General features: G+C 47.3%; 1 protein-coding gene across 1 annotated transcript; it reads left to right on the forward strand.

Moving 5' to 3' along the window:
• The first annotated feature begins 287 nt into the window (after positions 1–287).
• Positions 288–16,418, forward strand: LOC144798952 (cocaine- and amphetamine-regulated transcript protein-like). Its single transcript, XM_078670091.1, has 3 exons — positions 288–419; positions 8,746–8,829; positions 15,948–16,418. The coding sequence occupies exons 1-3, from the start codon at positions 288–290 to the stop codon at positions 16,053–16,055; spliced, it is 324 nt and encodes a 107-aa protein (XP_078526217.1). The 3' UTR covers positions 16,056–16,418.
• The last annotated feature ends 3,244 nt before the right edge of the window (positions 16,419–19,662 follow it).

A 19,662-nucleotide genomic window follows, 5' to 3' on the forward strand; every position in this document is an offset into this window, starting at 1 on the left:
CCAATGTTTGAAGTGTTAATGGGAACAGCTCCTTGGGGGCTGTGCGCCCTCCCCAGCGCAGCAGCAAGGAGGGGTGGGTGCGTCAGTCTAGGCCCGTGACATGGGAGGGCTGCGCTGCATGGGGGCGGGGAGCAGCGATAAAGGAAGGGGTCCCCTCCTCTGAAACCATTTGAAGTGCCGCCTCCGAAGCACAGCGCCTGCCTGCGAGAGAAAGCGCCTGCCTGCGAGAGACAGCGCCTGCCTGGCAGCGCAGCGCCCAGCAGCATAGCGCCCAGAAGCACAGCGCCATGGCCAGCTCCCGCCTGCCCCTCCTCTGCCTCACCTGCTCCCTGCTGCTGCTCCTGGCCTGCAGCGAGGAGTCGGTGGAGCTGCGCTCAGCTGAGAGTAGCGCCAACAAGAGCCAGGAGGAGAAGGAGCTAGTAAGTGCCACGGGCGTCCCACTGGGTGGGTGGGGAGCTTTACCCAGGAGAGCGGCGGGGCTGGGGAGGAGTCCGGGGCACGCCTGCTGCTGGCTCACTGTGTGTAAACTACTGGACACGTGTGTGAGTCCTGCAAGGGCTGCTCCGCCTTTTATCATTCCGAGGCCCACAAACTTGCTGCCCCCGAGTTGTATAAAAGCAACACTTATTAGTTATAGCGACAAAAATACGAGCGGATTCATTAGGTTAGAAACGTTATCTAAAATCTTTCTGTATTCCTTGCACTATCAACATTTCTCTTGTTTATCCCCACAAAGCATGTCTAATTTGATACCCCTCTGTTTCTCCCTGGTTCCGTCGATCTGTCTCTTTCCTCGGGCGCTCACTCAGTTTCCCCTTAACATGTTCCTTTTCATCCCCAGTTTTCCAATGTTATGTCCCCCCTTCCTCTCACCCTAACTATCTCCACCGCCTCTACGTTTCCCTCTTTAAAGCGCACGCGCTCATCTTCTTTCTTGATACTTCTCTCTCTCCCTCCCTCCCTCCATCCATTCTCTCTTCCTTGCCTCCAGCGCCTCGATGCCCCCTAGCAAGGTCTGAGCTATAAAAGTACTATTTTTTTATGCCACCCGCTGGATACACCTTTAAGAAGGGGCGGGGGGCTTGCAGTTATTTATCATAACAGCCTTCAGCCCTCATTCTCGACAGGTTCTAACCAAACATTTGAAACTCTGTCACTTTTCGTTCGACTCTCCCCCCAGGATACTTTTAAAGCTATGCTTATCTATCGCCCTCCGGGGCCAGAGGTGCTTTCCTGGATGCTATTGGCCCCCTGTTGGAGGAAGGGAAACATCCTTTACGACGCAACTTTTACCACGCAGTGCCTTTACAACGCAGGTTTTTCAACGCAAGTCATTACAACGAATTGCGCTGGGGGGCGCTCTAGGATAGGTAATAGTTTAATTTACTATCCAACTCCTTCCCTACTATCCACGGGGACTGGAGTTGGAATAGTAAATTAAACTATTCACTATCCAGCACCCCCCAACGCAAGTCGTTGTAACGACTTGCGTTGAAAAACCTGCGTTGTAAAAGCATGCGTTGTAACAACGTACATCCTTGGAGGAAGGGCTGTGTGCTAACTCCTTCACAATTTTGGGGGACTTCAATTTTCATTTGGAGGACTCGGCTGATCTTGACAATATGAGATTGAAGTTAATAACGAACAGAGGAAATCTCGGGCAACGAGTAGAAGGCGCTACACACGCTGCAGGACACACTTTAGATGGCATATTCACGAATAACGTAGGCCTCTCTCTGTCAGAGATATTGCCACTTCCTTGGACAGATCATTCGGCCATAATTTTTAATCTTGCACGAATACCCCACGATCGACTTAAATCTAAGCCCAAAAAGAATGTAGTTACCCGGGCCTGGAAAAATATTGATAGCCTTGAGACTGGGAAGTTTCTGAAAGTAGCCACCCCAAATCTTTCAACTAATGTGGATGAGGCCACAACGGCTTACTCGAGACCGCATGTGGGAAATTTGCTCCACCCAAACTGGTTACCCCTAAGAGAGCCCGCCCTCAGCACCTTGGTTCTCTGCAAACCCGCAAAAACTTAAAACAGACTGTAAGAGGCTGGAGAGGGTATGGAGAAAAGGGTACAATATTAGAAATAGAGAAGCTTATAAAGAAATCCTCTCCATCTATAAAAGGTTACTCTTAGAATAAAAAAATATATATTTCGCAGAGCAGATAAAAGAGGCTAAATCCTCTCCTAAAGAGTTGTTTAGAACTATTTCCAATCTTACGAACCCTGCCAAATCAAATACTCAAAGTATACAGATAACCTGTGCACACACATAGAAATCAAACATATAATATGGCAGTTTGTAAAACTGGAAGAAAAAAGCAGTTGAAGCCTGTTGATCTCGTTGCTTTAATGTTCGTTCTAGAAAACACCAGCCGACACGTGTTTCGTCGGAGTACAATACACTCCTACTCTTCAGGGCTAGGTCCTAATAGATGCGAAAAAATTAATTCCCCACAACCGGTGATAATTCCAACCCGGTTAGGGTATCTACAGATTGTTCGGTGGGTGGAGAAAGAGAATCAATTGCTCCGCTGTGGCGGTGTGCTCAATAAATGTTGGCCGATAACAGGGTCAGGACAGACGTGGGTACGTCTTCAAGTGCAGAATGAGAAAATATATCTTCACTGTGTGAATTCAAGTATTGACGGCTCCTCAGTAAAAGCCTGGCGGTCTGTCCGACTCCGGTCACGGCGTCCTCCTCGGTAACGATGATGTGTATTGATGTGCACAGGTTATCTGTATTTAATGTAGATGTATGTCCTGTACAACATCATCTAAGGGGTTGTTAGGGTCACCCCTTTCCTGTACGGCACCACACTATTAGGCCTTTTACAGTGAATTGGCCAACTATCCAGCGGAGCGCAATCACTCCCTCACACTAAGAACCCTTTCCTTTGGTGTTAACAAATACTCAAAGTAGCCCAGCTCTGTGTGAGTCGCTAGCCTCCTTCTTTCATAACAAGGTGCTAGTTATCTTCTCCTCTTTTATGAACCAGCAAGGAAAGGTGGGTGACGCGGCAGCCAACCCTATGCTGGAGACCACCGCCTCGTCACATATGCTAGAGGGCTTCAAACCTTTCGAAACCCAGGAAGTAATTAAACTTTTGTTGGCAGCTCGGTCCGGGTCCCCCCTGGACCCGTGTCCAGAGTCAGTGATCAAATGCTTCCCAGAGTTCATTGCATCTACCCTCACAACATTGATTCACATCATTATTGAGTCAGGTCAATATCCCAACATTTGGAAATCAGCCTCAATTCTTTCGCTGAGAAAGAAACCGAATTTGGATAAAAATTATCCTAACAGCTATAGACCTATTTCACGACTTCCGTTACCGGCCAAAATGATACAGAAGGCCACCAATGTGCAACTCAGCACGTTTCTCCAGAACACCCATGCACTTGACTCCACATAGAATGGCGTTCGTGCAGGTCACAGCACGGAGCTAGCTCTTATTAAAGCTATGGAGGAGGTCAGAGAAGTGGTGGACCAGGGAGGTATGGCGATCTGATTATGCTGGATTTGTCAGCAGCCTTCGATACGGTCCACCACGATGTTTTGAAGGGCCGTTTATCGAAGGTAGGGGTTCAGGGCAGGGCCTGGAGCCTCTGGAACTAATTTCTGGCCAGCAGAACACAAACGGTGGATCTTGACAGGGAGAGATCTAAGGCCTTCTCCATCCCGTGTGGGGTGCCTCAGGGGTCCTCCCTCAGCCCCACGCATTTCAATGTATATGTCTGTCTGCTGGCAGCATTGATAAGATCCTACAGGCTTCAAATCACTTCCTTTTTAAAAAAAAAATTATATTTATTTTATTTCCACAATATCAATGCAAGGAAAAACAAACCAAAGCAGACAAAACGGCGAGAAAGAGAAAAAAAAAATTGAATCATGCATTCATATATGCAGAAAAGGCTCCCCATATATACAATCCTAGTTTACGCTTTCTGGCCCCCTTTATAGAATACAGACTCACTTCTAGATTAGCTAAGATATACATTTTGGCCCGCCAACACTCAAATGTTGGAGCTCAGGCCGTAGCTAATCGGAAGCTATACATAATCGTGCTACAGTCATTGCAACAAAGAAAAAGTGATGATGTTTATAGAAAGAGTTTCCCTTTTTACGACCTGACCAATCCCTAAAAGCATTAAGGCCGGGGAAATATTGAGCGAAGTCCCAAGGATATTGGATATAAAATTTTCAATATCATGCAGATAATTACTCAATTTGACACAACTAAAAAATATATGGATACTATCTGCATTGTCTCCCCCACATCGAAAACATTTACCATCATAGCGATCTCCCCATGTAAACATACGTGCTCGCATCGGCGGCACATATTTTATTTATTTATTTATTTTCTTCAAAGGTTTTATATAGCACTGCTGGACCCAAGAGTATCAGAGCGCTTTACAAGGAGGGTGAACATAATGAGATAAAATTACCATTGTGCGAAAAGAAAAAAATTACAAAATGATATTGTATTCAGCAGAGCTAAGGGGGCAAAGAAATGGAGAGATAAAATTAAGGGGAAAATGAATATTGAAAGTTAGGAGAGAGAAGGGGGTGAAGAGATGGGGAGTGAGAATATGAAGGGATTGAGAGGGGGTGGGGAGAGAAGTGGACAAGAGAGGAGAAAAGAGTGAACATGTTCAGAGTCAGTAACACTAGATACCCCAATATTTGTTGAGAAGAAGTACTTTGAGTTCTTTTTTGAAGAGAGGGTAAGAGGGGTTGCAGCGAAGATCCTTGGGGAGAGAGTTCCAAATTGTAGGAGCGTTACCAGAGAACGCACGGGATTGGGTCTTTTGACATTTGAGTCTGGGAGGGATCAGGACAAGGGAGTTTGTGCTCCTCAGGGACCTGGAGCAACCAGCTTTATGTAGTTTGGTTGCAAGGTAAGAGGGGGTGTTTTGGTGAAGAGCTTTGTGAGTGATGCAGGCAATATATTAAATTGGAACGATACAGAGAAGATTAGCATGGCTCCCGAGCTTCAAATCACTTCCTATGCAGACGACACACAAATTGTGTTGTCCGTACAACAAGGCAAAGAAGAGGAAATGACTTCTTGATGCCAGGACTGTCTGAAAGACATATCTGGTTGGATGGCCTTGAACTGCCTGAAACTTAATGCAGGCAGAACCGAGGTCATTACATTTGGAAACCACCCCAACCTCCGGTCACCGGACTTGTGGCCCGAAGAAATGGGTAGGTTTCCAGCTCCCACGTCCAAAGCTAAGAACCTGGGAGTAATTATGGACAACAAGTTGGCTTTTGCAGAAACCACCGCAATGGATCACACACCGCTAGCCCCTCCTCCGGATCGCCTCTAGGCACTCTGGTACATGAAGTGCGTGAAGTTCGAAGAATGACTGCAGATCAGGTCAGTGGAGTTGTTTCGTCAAGTTTTTTCCTTCTTAGAATCTTGAGGAAAATACAAGATTTCTTACCAGAGGACTGTTTTAGGAATGCTGTCTCAGCCCTCATTTTGTCACGGCTGGACTATTGCAACAGTCTGTACCTGTGTATTAGGAAAAAACATCTTCACAGACTCCCGCTAGAGCAAAACGCAGTGGCTAGGTTGCGAACGGGCATACCAAGGTTTCTCTCCGTCAGACAGAGTCTTCGTTAATTACAATGGCTCCCAGTAGCTAAACGTGCACAATTTAAAGCACTGGGCAAGTTTTTTGAATCTTTGCGGGAAATGGCCCTGAAGACCTGAGCAGACGTTTCAAATGGTATGTCCCCAAAAGAGTGCTGCGCTCTTCGGAAGGAAGACAAGTGAGTGTGCCCCGAGTAAAGAGGCCAACTGGGGCGGCAGCAGCTTTTCTTTTTTGGCGGCACAAGCCTGGAATGACCTGCCAGGGCATCTCAGGAGTGCCACCGAGCTCCTCTCTTTCAGAAAGGGGCTGAAGACCTGGCTATTCTCTGAATACAAATAAACAAAGGGGAAGTGTAGAGGTATTGGTGATAGAATCGCCCTCCTTGGATATGCATACAAACAATGGGATTCTATCAATGTGACAAGAAAATTAATTTTTGATTGGATTTTTAATTTTTCAGAAAAAAAGGGGGTTGAAAAGGCTATTCTTTGCTGATGGCAAAGGCAAGCACTTCCTAAAAAAAACAAGTGCTCCCGCATCGTTCGTAGGTCGCAGCACGCCCCGCCCCGTAGAGGGACGGGAAGACCCCTGTGATGACGCATGACACTAAGGGAATCTTAGTGTGTGAGGGGTATTTTAAAAACACATAGTGCTTGCCTTTGCCATCAGCAAAGAGTAACCTATTCTCTGAATAAACATTTTACCTATGGAACCACTGGGACAGCATTCAGCGCCAGGACACCCTAGGGTATACGTGCGCTTTAAAAGCTTCAATAACATAACACACATACACACAAACCTGCTCCCTTCCTGCCTCTCTCGCCCCATTCCATTCCATCGCGTGCCTTTCGTCTATCTTCCCTTTCCCCTCTCTCTCTCCTTCTGCCGCTCCGACCCCATCCGTGTTTCCGTTGCCACGTCTGTTTTTTTGTATTTTTCTTGTCCCTTTTGCATCCATCTCTTTGTGTTTTGTTTTTCCCTCCTCGATATCTCACTCGCCCTTCTATCTTCCTTCTTTCTTTCTCTTCCACTCCTCTCTCTCCTCTGTCTCTTTCTGTTCCTCTCTCTCGTCTCTTGTCTTCTTCTCTCTTTCCTGTCACTTTCTCTTTGTCCTTGGGGGGTAACTCAAACTGTTGGGGCGTCTCTGCAGAATGTTATCTGGCCCCGACACCCCAAAGCTCATAGACATTGAAGCAATTCATCTGTGTTGTGTGAAGACACATCTGTCACGAAACTTCCATTTTATAAGACAATTTCATTAATGAGGCAGAAAAATGATGCAATGGGTTCTATGCATGAAGTCACTGTGTGTGCTAGATGGTGGGGTTGATGATAGAGAAGGCATTTATGGCCCGGGAGGTGACTCTTGCATTGTCATATACAAACCCTCTCAAATAAAGCATGGCCTGGACCTACCTCCCCGGTGCTCGAAGAGCTGACTGCAGGTGGATGGATGCACTGGAGATCTCTGCAGCAGGCGCATGAACCGAGTCATCTCCCGTGCTTGCTCGCGAACAGTAACCATCCTGGACAAGCTGTAAGATTAGAAAAATGTGTTTGTGTTACGCTTCAGCACACTCTGTGAAACACGACAGCTGTTACTACTACCCAGTATAAAGAGGCTCGATTCACCGAGCTTGGAAAGATGACGGACTGAGTCAGTCCTGCTGGGATTCCAGTTCACTCGTCCATTCACTCATCCATCCATCCCTCTACTCACGCACCCGTTGACCTTTACATCATCTAGCCATGAATGCATCTATTCACCTGTTCATCCACCATCTCCAGGTAACTACCCATTGAGATACTCAATCACCCATTCAATCGCCTCCCCATTAATCTGCTCATCACCTATCTCTTACAATCACCTGCACGTCCATCCATCCAGCGATCCATCCAGGCACCCACTGGCCCATTCATCCATGCACCCACTGGCCCATTCATCCATGCACCCACTGGCCCCTTCATCCATGCACCCACTGGCCCATTCATCCATGCACCCACTGGCCCATTCATCCAGGCACCCACTGGCCCATTCATCCATGCACCCACTGGCCCCTTCATCCATGCACCCGCTGGCCCATTCATCCAAGCTCCCACTGGCCCCTTCACCATGCATCCACTGGCCCCTTCATCCATGCACCCGCTGGCCCATTCATCCAAGCACCCACTGGCCCATTCATCCAAGCTCCCACTGGCCCATTCATCCAAGCACTCACTGGCCCCTTCATCCATGCATCCACTGGCCCATTCCTCCATGCATCCACTGGCCCATTCATCCATGCATCCACTGGCCCCTTCGTCCATGCACCCACTGGCCCATTCATCCAAGCACCCACTGGGCCATTCATCCATGCACCCACTGGCCCATTCATCCAAGCTCCCACTGGCCCCTTCATCCATGCACCCACTGGCCCATTCATCCAAGCTCCCACTGGCCCATTCATCCAAGCACTCACTGGCCCCTTCATCCATGCACCCACTGGCTCCTTCATCCGTGCACCCACTGGCTCCTTCATCCAAGCACCCACTGGCCCATTCATCCATGCGTCCACTGGCCCCTTCATCCATGCACCCACTGGCCCCTTCATCCATGATTCCACTGGCCCATTCCTCCATGCACCCACTGGCCCATTCATCCATGCATCCACTGGCCCATTCATCCAAGCACCCACTGGCCCATTCATCCAAGCACCCACTGGCCCATTCATCCAAGCACCCACTGGCCCATTCATCCAAGCACCCACTGGCCCATTCATCCAAGCACCCACTGGCCCATTCATCCAAGCACCCGCTGGCCCATTCATCCAAGCTCCCACTGGCCCCTTCGTCCAAGCTCCCACTGGCCCATTCATCCAAGCACCCACTGGCCCATTCATCCATGCACCCACTGGCCCATTCATCCATGCACCCACTGGCCCATTCATCCATGTATCCACTGGCCCATTCATCCATGCACCCACTGGCCCATTCATCCATGCACCCACCCACCCTATTCATGCAGAATGACTGCCCGCCTTCCCTCCCTCCTTCCCTCATTCCCCCATGGCTCAGATCTCCTGCGCAATCATTCACTCGTGCGCCCATCCAGCGCCTCGCTCAATGCTGCTTCTCCCTTACAGATCGAGGCGCTGCAGGAAGTGCTGGAGAAGCTGAAGAGCAAGCGGGTCCCGTCCTTGGACAAGAAGCTCGGCTGGGTCCCCTCGGTGAGTGGGGTCGGGGTGGGCAAGGGTGGGCTTGTGGGCACCCAATACTCCTCTGGGTGGGCTGTGTGGACAAAACCTTCTGCTGCCGCTTTCCAGGGAGGGGCTAAAAACCCAAACAGCAGGCGCATCTGGGCAGTGTGCGGCATCCAAACTCCTAGCCAAGGACTACCTGCACAGACCCCCAGAAGCCACTGCAGCAAGACGAATACACCCTTCGACATCCCGGGGCTTCTAAACAGGCCCGGGGCACAAACTCCGACTCCCTCTGTAGAGCACCAGGTTTCATAAAGTGAACAGATGTTTTCAGGAGGGTGTTTCTCTCTGCCAGGCAGCAGCTCCTCGCTTACTGGCACTCAAGGACTCACCTGTGCCCCATAAGCTAGCAGTGAAGAGCAATTTTAAAACTGTTCTGTTCCTAGCGTGCGGACATCCTTCATACGGTTAAAGCGCCGATATTAGTGGCTTCAAGTAGCTATAGCAGTGTGCCCTTACCAACAGGGGATTGGACGTGCCAGGGAATAGTACAGAATGGCGGTGTACAGGCTTGTACCAGCCAATGCCAGTCTTCTTGTGAAAGAATGAGGTGATGCCAAGGCCAGCGTGCCCTTGGTTCTCAGTGATACCACCCCACAGGGGTTTATCAGTTCTGATGGCCTCTCTCGTCCCCTTTTCAATCAAACCCTTCGGCTGGGAGCAACGCCTAAACGTTTACCAGAAATTAATATTGTTTCCAGATTTGTGCCCCATGTCCAGAGGAGCGAGGTGCCTTTATCCAATGATACGGCATGCATATACAAATGGACGGATTTTAGGTCTCGCCTATTTAACAACGTAGGTGCTACCTATTGTGAGACAGATTGTAGGCTTACCAAGGACCTACGGGGACTGAGAGCCCGCCCATTGCTTTCCATTGTTTTGCTTTCCTCTCACTCTCATTTGTGCACTACTTATCCAGCGCCCCAACTTTTCACTATTGTTTTTGTCCCTCCCATGGAACATTGCCTCTTTACCATCTCTTTTGATTGGCTTGCTTCAATGGCTCTACTGATTGCTTTTCAAGCATTCATTTTTAGGTCGAGCCTAGCGCAGCGCACATGCCCTGCTCTAGGAGATGACCTTGTGGAATCGGTCTGCACTTTCCTAACACTCGTACTTGTGGCGGCATCCACCTTGTGGGAGCGAGCAGCGACGAGCAGGGGCCATCTGTTTCTAACTAGTGTGGCCGCGCACGCTTGTTTACATTTCTCTATTCTCTCTCCCCTGCCTGTATCACCCTCGTTTTGGATTCGGAAGGACATAAAGAGAATAAACTCACAAGGTGTAGAGTTAAGTGCAGCCGTTTCTTTTTTTAATTGTACTCTGTGTCCCCGAGATCCCTGTTATGTCCCGTACATGCTGCAGCATCACAGATGGCCATGTATTTTAGGGGAGGATACACTATTGCGTACACTGTGACCAGGGGGCTACAGTTTGTAACAAGTGCCACCAGCCACCGAGTCACACGCTGCGTGAGAGTTTCGGGCAGCTGTGTTTTTTGCAGAGAGCTTCCGGTCAAACAAACAGAGCCACTTTGAGCAATTCCAAAGCATCTGTCTCGTCTGCAACACACAGCTGTTTGTTTTTCGTCTCCTCTCTCTCTTTTCCGTCCCGTCCCCGTTTGTGTTGTTTAAGCGGACCACGGCACCTTGTGGAAGTCAGGCATATTTGAATGTATGGACGAAGGAGCACTGAAAGCAATTTAGAGGAAGATGCTTATATTTTAAAAACTTCAGCACTGTGAGGTCCAACCCTTTGTTTTTAAAACACAGAAGCAGAACATGGCATTTTACCCTTGCTTCTCTTGCCAAATATATGAAAGAAAAATGTTTAGGACGTCAGTGGGAAGTTTGTGGTATTTACAGCACTTCATATTGGCCTCTAAGCACTCAACGGTGTGGCTATATCGAGAATTTGGGCACAGCCTTCATTCCGACCGGACTACATACACTTTGTAACTCGAGCAGGACCTTAAACTTGTTTATTATCAGGCTTAGCGCTCAGAAGTGCTAACACTCTTCAAAACACCCAGCGTACAAAGACCTAAATAAACTTGAAATTGGTTTATTACACCACAGCAGTTTTATCATACTGGAGGACGCTCGGAGCAAACCTGTTTTCAGTTTGATTGGATTGAAGAGGAAAATGTGCGGCACACAATTACGAGCCTGTTGTGTCGTGATTCGTAGAACGCACACATTTCTCTACCCCTTATAACCAGCGACACATCTGAACCCAGACCAAAGTATTTTTGAGCCCAGGGCTTTAAGTGGGCCGGGTCCTGCCGGTGCTCAGCTCCGGCGGCAGTTCTAAAAAAGCAGGTGCTGAGACGGGTCTCTAGCAGGCTCTCCATTTTTGCCCTCAGTGTGAAAAAAAGTCTTCACTCTGCAGCAGTGCCACCCTCCACTGCCTGTGATGTAACTTTAAAGAGACTCGCTATAATTCTTATATTGTGCTGCATAACTAAACACTTATAAGGTCCCAGAGGCGAGACCCATTGGCTATGGCAATGCTTGTTTTCTTTTGGTGTAAGCACCCCAAGAAAGTGCATGTGTTTTCCAGCTGTCTTATACATGTACTTGTCTCCCCCTGCACTCAATGTTGCTCCCTGTTGTACATGTGCTTCTCCAGACACCCCTTTATTTTGAGCTTGCTGTTTTGTACTCCTCTTGTTGCCTGCTCGCCAGTGTGCTCCTCCACCACCTGCTCCACTTTACTCTTTCACACCCATTGCTTCTCCTCCTAACCCTTACCCTCTGTATTGCTTTCCCCATCTGTGCCCTCCTCTCAAATCCATTGCTTCTCTCCCCCCTCCCTGTACTCCCCTCATTGCCTGCTTCCCTGGGGGCTTCTTCCCTGTCTTCTCCATGTTATTCTTTCGTCCATTACTTCTCCTCCCCCTCTCGCACTGTCTGTTTTGTAGCATTCCCTCATGTTGTTCCACCCCCTGTGTTGGTTTCCTTCCCACCTACCCCCCCAAAAAACAAGATGTTTGCACTTTTTTTTAGGTTGAGCCTAACAGTGAATGCGCTGTCTCTTCGAGACATGCTGTATTCACTCTGTGGGCATGCAGCTAGCCCATTGCCTTTTGCTTGGTCCCTTCCATTGTCCTTCAAAAATACTTGCTTGCTGTTGGTTAATCCTTGCTTTTTGCCCTCCTTTTTGTGTTTTGTTCACTCACACTTTAGTGTTTATCTGTTCGCGAGTGGGACTATTTTTTTTTTTATTCCTTTCCTGCTTGTCTTTGTTGTTGCAGCTTAAAAGCATCCAGCCGCTACCAATCTCCCTCTTCCCCGCAGCACTCACTCCAGGCTTCCTCTGCAAACAGGGCTGTAATTATTGTTCTTATTGCCTCACTTAGAATATTCCAAAAAGTTGGCGTAGATTGCGACAAGTGTGCATGTCAAGGTGTTACTTCCTATTACAGAACACATGTTGACTGCTTTAGTACATGTGAGTCCGTGTTCTAAAAAAACAAGGAAATATCACTGCGGCTCTCCCCGGAATAAACTGCTTGCTACAAACTCACCCCATAACGCTTGCAGGGCCTTGACTTGAAAATGCCTTTTCATCCTTTTCACAGCCTGTCTGTGGTGGTACTAGGGCAAAGGGACCACCCCCAAATTGTTCAGCACAAAATGGCCTTGCTTTTACTGACAACCTCCAGGTCCTCACCCTATGTTGCGGGGACCTCAAAACTATCACATTCCCTGCCTTTCGATGCAGTTTCAAACTTTACCATGGCTAGAGGTTTTGCACAATAACTGGAAGTGGTTTGTGTTTTAGGGACCTTGTGCATGGCAACATTGTAAAAACCCTGAAAGACTGAAAAATGTTTAATGCTTGATTACGCTCTCTAGAGACTGATTATTCGATTTTAATTCACTGTTCTTTTACAATGAGGTTTTAGTGTGATGTCTTGCCTTTTTGGATTTTTCTTAATTGTGTTTTAATATATCTTTAGTTATCCACTTCCCAAAATTAAAGCTGCAGTGCAGTTATTTCTGCGGAACACAATACATAACAGGGTGAGGTAATAACAAGGAAAAATCACTGGCAACACTCTCCGGCAAAGCCGGTAACAACAAGAAAATATCACTGGCAACTCTTCCCTGGCACAGCCCGAGAGCGATGACTATAAAATTCACTGCTTGCTGCAAACACACTGCGTAATGCTTGCGGTGCCCCACCTTCAAAGTGCCTTCTCGTCCATATCTCAGCCTGTGGTAGTCCCATGGTGACAGGGCCACCAGCAAATTGCTCAGCAGGACGTGGCCTTTTTTTGTCACCTTCCAGGTCCTCACCCTATGCTGGCGGGGAAGACCTCAAACTCATCCGCTTCCCTCCAATGCAGTTTTTTTAAATGTATTTATTTATTTATTTGATTTTTTATTTCAAATGTTTTTATTAAAATATAAGTTTCATATCAGAAGTTACATACAGTACATTATAATGCAGAAAGAAGAGAGAAAGTTTTCAATCTCTCTCATGGCTGGAGCTTCTGTTCTACAGTTGGGAGTGTTTTGCCTTTTTAGGGCCATGGTTCATGGAAACACAGTGAAAGGTTAAAAATGTAAATGTACTGTTCCTGTGATTATACCCTCTAGCGGCTGATTGTAATTCAAAGCTCCTTCACAATGCAGTTTTACTTTGATGTCTTAACCTTTTTGTTCCCTCCTAATTGTGTTTGAACCTAATTTTAATTATCCATTCACCTAAAGATGCAGTAGTTATTTCTGCAGAACACAACACTTCCACAGTGAGGTAAAACAGCATGCCATGAGTTAGTTCTTAATAGATAACTAGTGTTAACTGCTTTACTACACACAAGGATGCGTTCTAAAAAAAACAAGGAAATATCACCAGGGCTATCCTAGCACAGTGGGAGAGCTGCTAATATAGCCTTATAGCCTGCCGTAGAGGGCTATACCGGCTATTAAAGGCCCTCTCCAGCGTTAAAGGCCCCGAGCCGAAGGCGAGGGCCTTTAACAAGGGAGAGGGACTTTAATAGCCGGTATAGCCCTCTACGAAGGGCTATAAGGCTATTAGAACATTCTGTCACAAGAGGACAGAATGTTCTAACAACAAAAAACAAAGCCTTTTGGGAGCGTGAGGGGATTGGAATCCCCTCAGGGTCCTTGAAGCCTTTGTTCCCAGCCAGAGCTGTGAACAAAGAAACATTGGAATGTTGGAGCTCCGGGCTTCTACCAGCCATTATAAGCCCGGAGCACTCCATTGTTTTCAATGGAGCTCCAACATTCCAATGTTCTAATATAAATTAAACTGCTTGCTGCAAACTCGGCCCATAATCCTCTGCAGGGCCTCGCCTCTAAAATGCCTTTATGCCCATATCTCAGCCTGTGGTGGTGCCAGGGTGATGGGACCACCACCAACTTGTTCAGCACAACTTGTCCTTTCTTTTCTCTTCAGCTTCCAGGTCCTCACCCTAAGTCTGGGGGAACCTCAAAATCATCACTTTTCCTGCCTGCCAATGCATTCTCAAGTTTTCCCATGGCTGGAGCTTTTGGTCTACAGTCGGGAGTGGTTTGTTCTCTAGGGGCCTTGTGCATAGTAACATTGTAGAAGATTTGGAAGGCCAAAACATGTATAATGCACTGTTCATGTCTCACAGGGAAAGCCAGGAAGGGTTCCACAGCGGTATACAGCGCCAGGATGATAGTGCGCTTTACAAGTATACATACATACATACATGACCTTCAGGGGCTGATTGTATAGCTGCAATGTAATGCTCTTTCACCATGCAGTTTTACTGTAATGTCTTGCCACTCTTGTTTTCTCTTAATTGTGTTTGAACTTATCCTTCGTTAACTTCTCCCAAAAAGTTGCAGTACAGTTATTTATGCAGAACACAATACTTTCACAGTGAGGTAAAATATTGTTATTTGTGTTATAAGACAGCAGATACCGTCAGATGTAGTAAACACACATGCCTTCCCCCACATTGTTTTCACTCTGCTACCATTTGCAGATGAGAGGATACATGGTTTCGCTCATATCACATTAAGCTTAGCATATCATTTCCAGAGCTCCTGGTTGTAAAGTTTCTTTCTAGGGATGAACCCGACGCTTGCCTTTCCACTGTGAATCATTCTCAGTGTTGGCGTCATCATGTCCCATTGCTCAAAACACAACGTCACCCTCTCTTGTGCCTTTTGGTTGAAGCAGAGTGGGCTTGTGTTATGTCATATGATACGCGCTTAGCTCATGCACACAGAGGGGCGTATTTATGAGAGCCCTGTGTCACATTTGCACCACATAAAGTGGTACATGCATGAAACAGGGTTCACATAAAGACTTATGAAACCGCGCAAAGCCACCATGCATGGCTTTGAGTGGGATGTATGACGTTACAACGCATGCTTTTACCACGCATGCCTTTACATCGCAGTTTTTACAACGCATGCTGTTACAACGCATAGCGCTAAGGGGTGTTGGATAGTTGGATTTACCACGCAGTGCCTTTATGACGCAACTTTTACAACGCAAACCATTACAACGCATTGCGCTGGGGGGCGCTCTAGGATAGGGAAAGATTTAATTTACTATCCAACACCTTCCCTACTATCCACGGGGACTGGAGTTGGAATAGTAAATTAAACTATTCACTATCCAGCACCCCTTAGCGCTATGCGTTGTAAAGGCATGCGTTGTAAAAACCGCGTTGTAAAGGCATGCGTGGTAAAAGCATGCATTGTAATGTCATACATCCTATACAGTATCTTGCCAATGCTGAGGAGCATCTCCAACGGTACTGCCAAACCAACAGATCCCAAAGGTGAGACCTATTGGCTATGCCAATGCTTGTTCTTTTTAATTACCGATCCAACTCAGATCAGTAACTAAAAAGAAAAAGAAAAAAAACAGCCCCGTTATTTTATCGGTGCGCGCATGCACGCGCGGTGCCGGATCCAACAAAATGACGCGGGAGGCCGTGCCGTAGTGTGTTTTTCTTTCATCATGCTGCACAACATCGGGTGATGTGGGAAGGGGAGGTGGTTGTGAAGTGTGCATGGTTCCCCCTCTAGCTTGAATCACACCTCTCTTGTGTCTCCTTTCTGCAGTGTGATGCCGGGGAGCAGTGTGCAGTGCGGAAGGGCTCGCGGATCGGGAAGCTGTGCAACTGCCCCCGGGGTACGGCTTGCAACTTCTACATCCTCAAGTGCTTATGAAGGTCATCTGAAGGAAAGAAAGCAAGAGGAGGTCAGAGGGCTCGAGGGACGGAGAAGATGCTGCTTGATTGGACGGGGAAGGGGAGACACGGCCTAGCTTGAACTATAACCTCCTCATTTGATGGTCGCGACCTTCCCTTCACCTTGAGCAGGAGGCAAAAGAAAACTTTTCTTCAGGGGATGTTTCTTTGTCAAAAGACCACACCCCTTTTCTCCGTTTCTCTTCTGCATTTGGTATTTTAATTTCACGCTTCAGGTCATGAATTGGGCCCTTTCTTGGGGCTGCTTTATTTTTGTAGTGTTTCTATGTATTCATTTTGAGTGTATTGAAGAATATGAACCAATGGTCGTGCGGGAGATAGGCACCACACTCTGAAACAATTAACCAATAAAAGATGTTTCTATTCAAAACCTTGTCTGAAGACGCCTTCATTTTGTTTCCAAAGATGGCTTCCTCTGTGCCTTTCCTAAATACGCATGCGTGAGGGAGTGTTGCACTGCCATCTTGTGGCAGAGAGCTAGCACTGCAGCCTAAGAAGATATCAGTATTTGTCAGTAAAGACAGAATGGGCATAGAAGGTGAGGTCTGCAGCTGAAAACATGCCCTGTGTCAGAGGCGCAACTAGAGTCAAATTTCAGGGGGGGGGGCTAAGAAAAAAATTTCGGGGGGGGGGGGGGCTGAACCTTTAATCAGTAGGCAGAGTGGAGCTGCAGGGCCTCCAACAAGGGGTGAAACAACAGCAAGGCCTAATTAACATTCAAATGGTCTTTTAAAGACCTGTGAAACGTTCAGGTGTGGCTGTGTGTGTGCCCGGGGATCTGTCTCATCCCGGGCTGCCACACACGACGGGGGGGCTGAAGCCCGGTGAGTCCAATGGGTGTTGCGCGCCTCCCCTGTGTCCAGTTTCCCAGCTGAGAAGATCTGGAACTATTGAATTAAATATATTGTATCCTTACGGAGGATGGCTCGTGCTCTCTGATTAAAGGTATAGCAGCCCTGCTGAGAAGAGCTTGCATTGTCCAATAAAGGAGCCCAATGGCCAGGTTCGGAATGGTAACGTGGGCACTCGGGAAATGGCCGAAGGGCCGGTAGCCGAGTTCCAGCTGTGGACTGCTTTTTTGTGCAGCCTGGGGGCTGTCTGTGCCGATAGGGTGCCGCCAGCGGCCCAGTGGGTGCCCCCTCCCTTTCTCTCGCTGGGCCAGTCCATTAATGTTTGCCAATTGAGCGGGGGCAGGGGGCCTGAGCAGAAGTGGTCTCACTTGCATTCATATGTGTGGCTCAGCAGTGTGAACTAGTCTGTGCATTTTTTTTTTATCTATGTTAAGTTAATAAAACATGCCCTACCCCCTTTCTTTTCATAAAACTTCGCTGAAGCAGTATTTTGCGGAAAGGCAATACGCAAAGGTGGGCCACTTTTTAGTTGTTTTACCCGGGCCGATTTTTTATCCCAATCCAACCCTGCCAACTGCCCCAGATGAGCGGGTGCCATCATTAGCTATAGGAGCCCCACCCAATATTGCCGATGCTTGTAAGAATCACAGGTATTTGTAGTTGAAGAAATGAACCCCATCCTTACTTGAAACTCGCCTTCGGATACACACCGGACGGTCTGAGCCAGTTTACCCCGCTTTACATTAAAGGAGTCAGAATGCCCATCGGGCATTGGTCGAAGGATGGCACACTGCATGGATGGAGATAAAGATGCCACGGGTATGGGACTGGAATTTCGAAATCAAAATATAGTCTGACAGGAATATTGTGCCCTAAATTTCGTTTACAAAAGTATCACCCCATTGTAGTCAACAATAGACAATCTACACCTGATGAGATGTTAATTCTATAAATATGATTTGGTAAAAAATATTTATGGCAGGCAATATTTTTTCTACCTACATGTTGTTCTATATCCGATGCCAATGGTAGAAGAAAACACACCACACAATGTATGAGAGAAGACAAGGTCTAACAACAGGACACTACCTTTCTCCAGTCTAAGATGGAACATGCAAAATGCTTGCACAAGAGAACCTTCCCTCTCTCCTATTCTGTCTCTCTGACTCTCTTTCTCTCGCTTGCTGTTTGTCTGCTCTCGCTCTCTGTCTCTCTTCATCCCTTGCACTCGCTCTGTTTCACACCCCTTCTGTCACGCCTTCTCTATCTTTCTCTCTCTTTTTCCGCCCCCTCTCTCTGCCCTTGTCTCTCCTCCTCCCTTTCTCACTCTCTCTCTAAATCTTCCTCTAACTCGTTCTGCCTTGCTGTATTGCTCTCTTAATGTCCTTCTTCCATTCTTTCTGTCAGTTTCTCTCTGTAGTCTCTCTTTATCTCTTTTTGGCAACGTCTTTCCCTGCCTCCCTTTTTTCAACCTTTCTCTCTTCTATCTCAAGTTTTCTCTCAGCCTCTTCATTTTTTCCCCTCGCTGTCTCCCTTTCTTTTCTGCTTTTTCTCTACTTTCTGTCATCCGCTCTCTGTCTCTCACTATCTCATTGTCACTCTCTGTGTGCCTATATTTCTCTCTCTCTCTATGTATATTTTTTATATCCCCTTCTCACTATTTCTATGTCTCCCTCTTTTTCCTCTGTCTCTATTGTTTTCCCTCTCCCTTTCTTTATTGTGTTCCCTCTCTCTGTCTGTCTGTCTCTCTATCTGTAGAAGTGTTACTTGTTAGCCTGTTTTATTGTGGATTTATGAGTTCAGGAACTCATAGGACAGGAGGTCATCCAGTTTTATTAAGACACAGGGGCATATTCACAAGGGTTTATCTCTGAATTTTCCCCACTTTAACGCATCAAAAGTGGTGATAGAATTAACACCCCATTCACAAGCTGGTGCAAACTGCAGACAACACCAGTATTCCCGCGATAACTGCCCCCTAATTTATCTCCACGGTGGACACCACCAGCTAACACTAATGAGATGCAGAGTAGGCGTTCCCGTGCAAAAACACACCAGAAAACCACAACACCACATTCACAACAAACTGCCAGATCTGCGACGCGAAGCAAAAACAGGTGATAACCCGTGGTAGGACCAGGGATTTTACACCTGCCTTTTGCTGGTGTTAAGCAGGACGACTACCTGAAGCATGGAAGGGAACACAGCTTGGAGCCTTTTAAGATGCAGGTATTCCAGATGGAAGGTGTCTGCCTAAATTAGCACCACTAAAATGACAGTATTTTTGGTTAAAACAAATGAACAGTCTTCGAGGGAGCTGATTGCCGCAGTCACCATGCTGCTAGTCTCACAGTGACGCCTGGCTTCCAGCAGGGGCAGTGTTGGGCCGGGAGCTAAAAGTAGTGATGATGGGACTTCTCAGCCGATAACTGGCCATTGACAACGTATCGCCGGCTAACGCAGGATTTTAATTTGCCATCGCGATGATTAGTATGTGGGTTTTGACACCTCTTCCCTGTTTCTATCCCCATGTACCTTGAGCTTGAAAATAGCCCGCTAACATGGCGATATTACTCAGGGTTAGGCAGTGTTAACTTTTCTTGCAATGACTGACGATAGTTATAGCCCGTCTTTGTGAATATACCCCAAAGTGTGATGCCATTATTGAACTACTCCTTGCCAGCCCTGCTGAGACCGGCTATTGCCTCAGTTTAT

Source organism: Lissotriton helveticus, chromosome 12 (genome assembly GCF_964261635.1).
Source record: "Lissotriton helveticus chromosome 12, aLisHel1.1, whole genome shotgun sequence".
Lineage (NCBI taxonomy): Eukaryota > Metazoa > Chordata > Amphibia > Caudata > Salamandridae > Lissotriton > Lissotriton helveticus.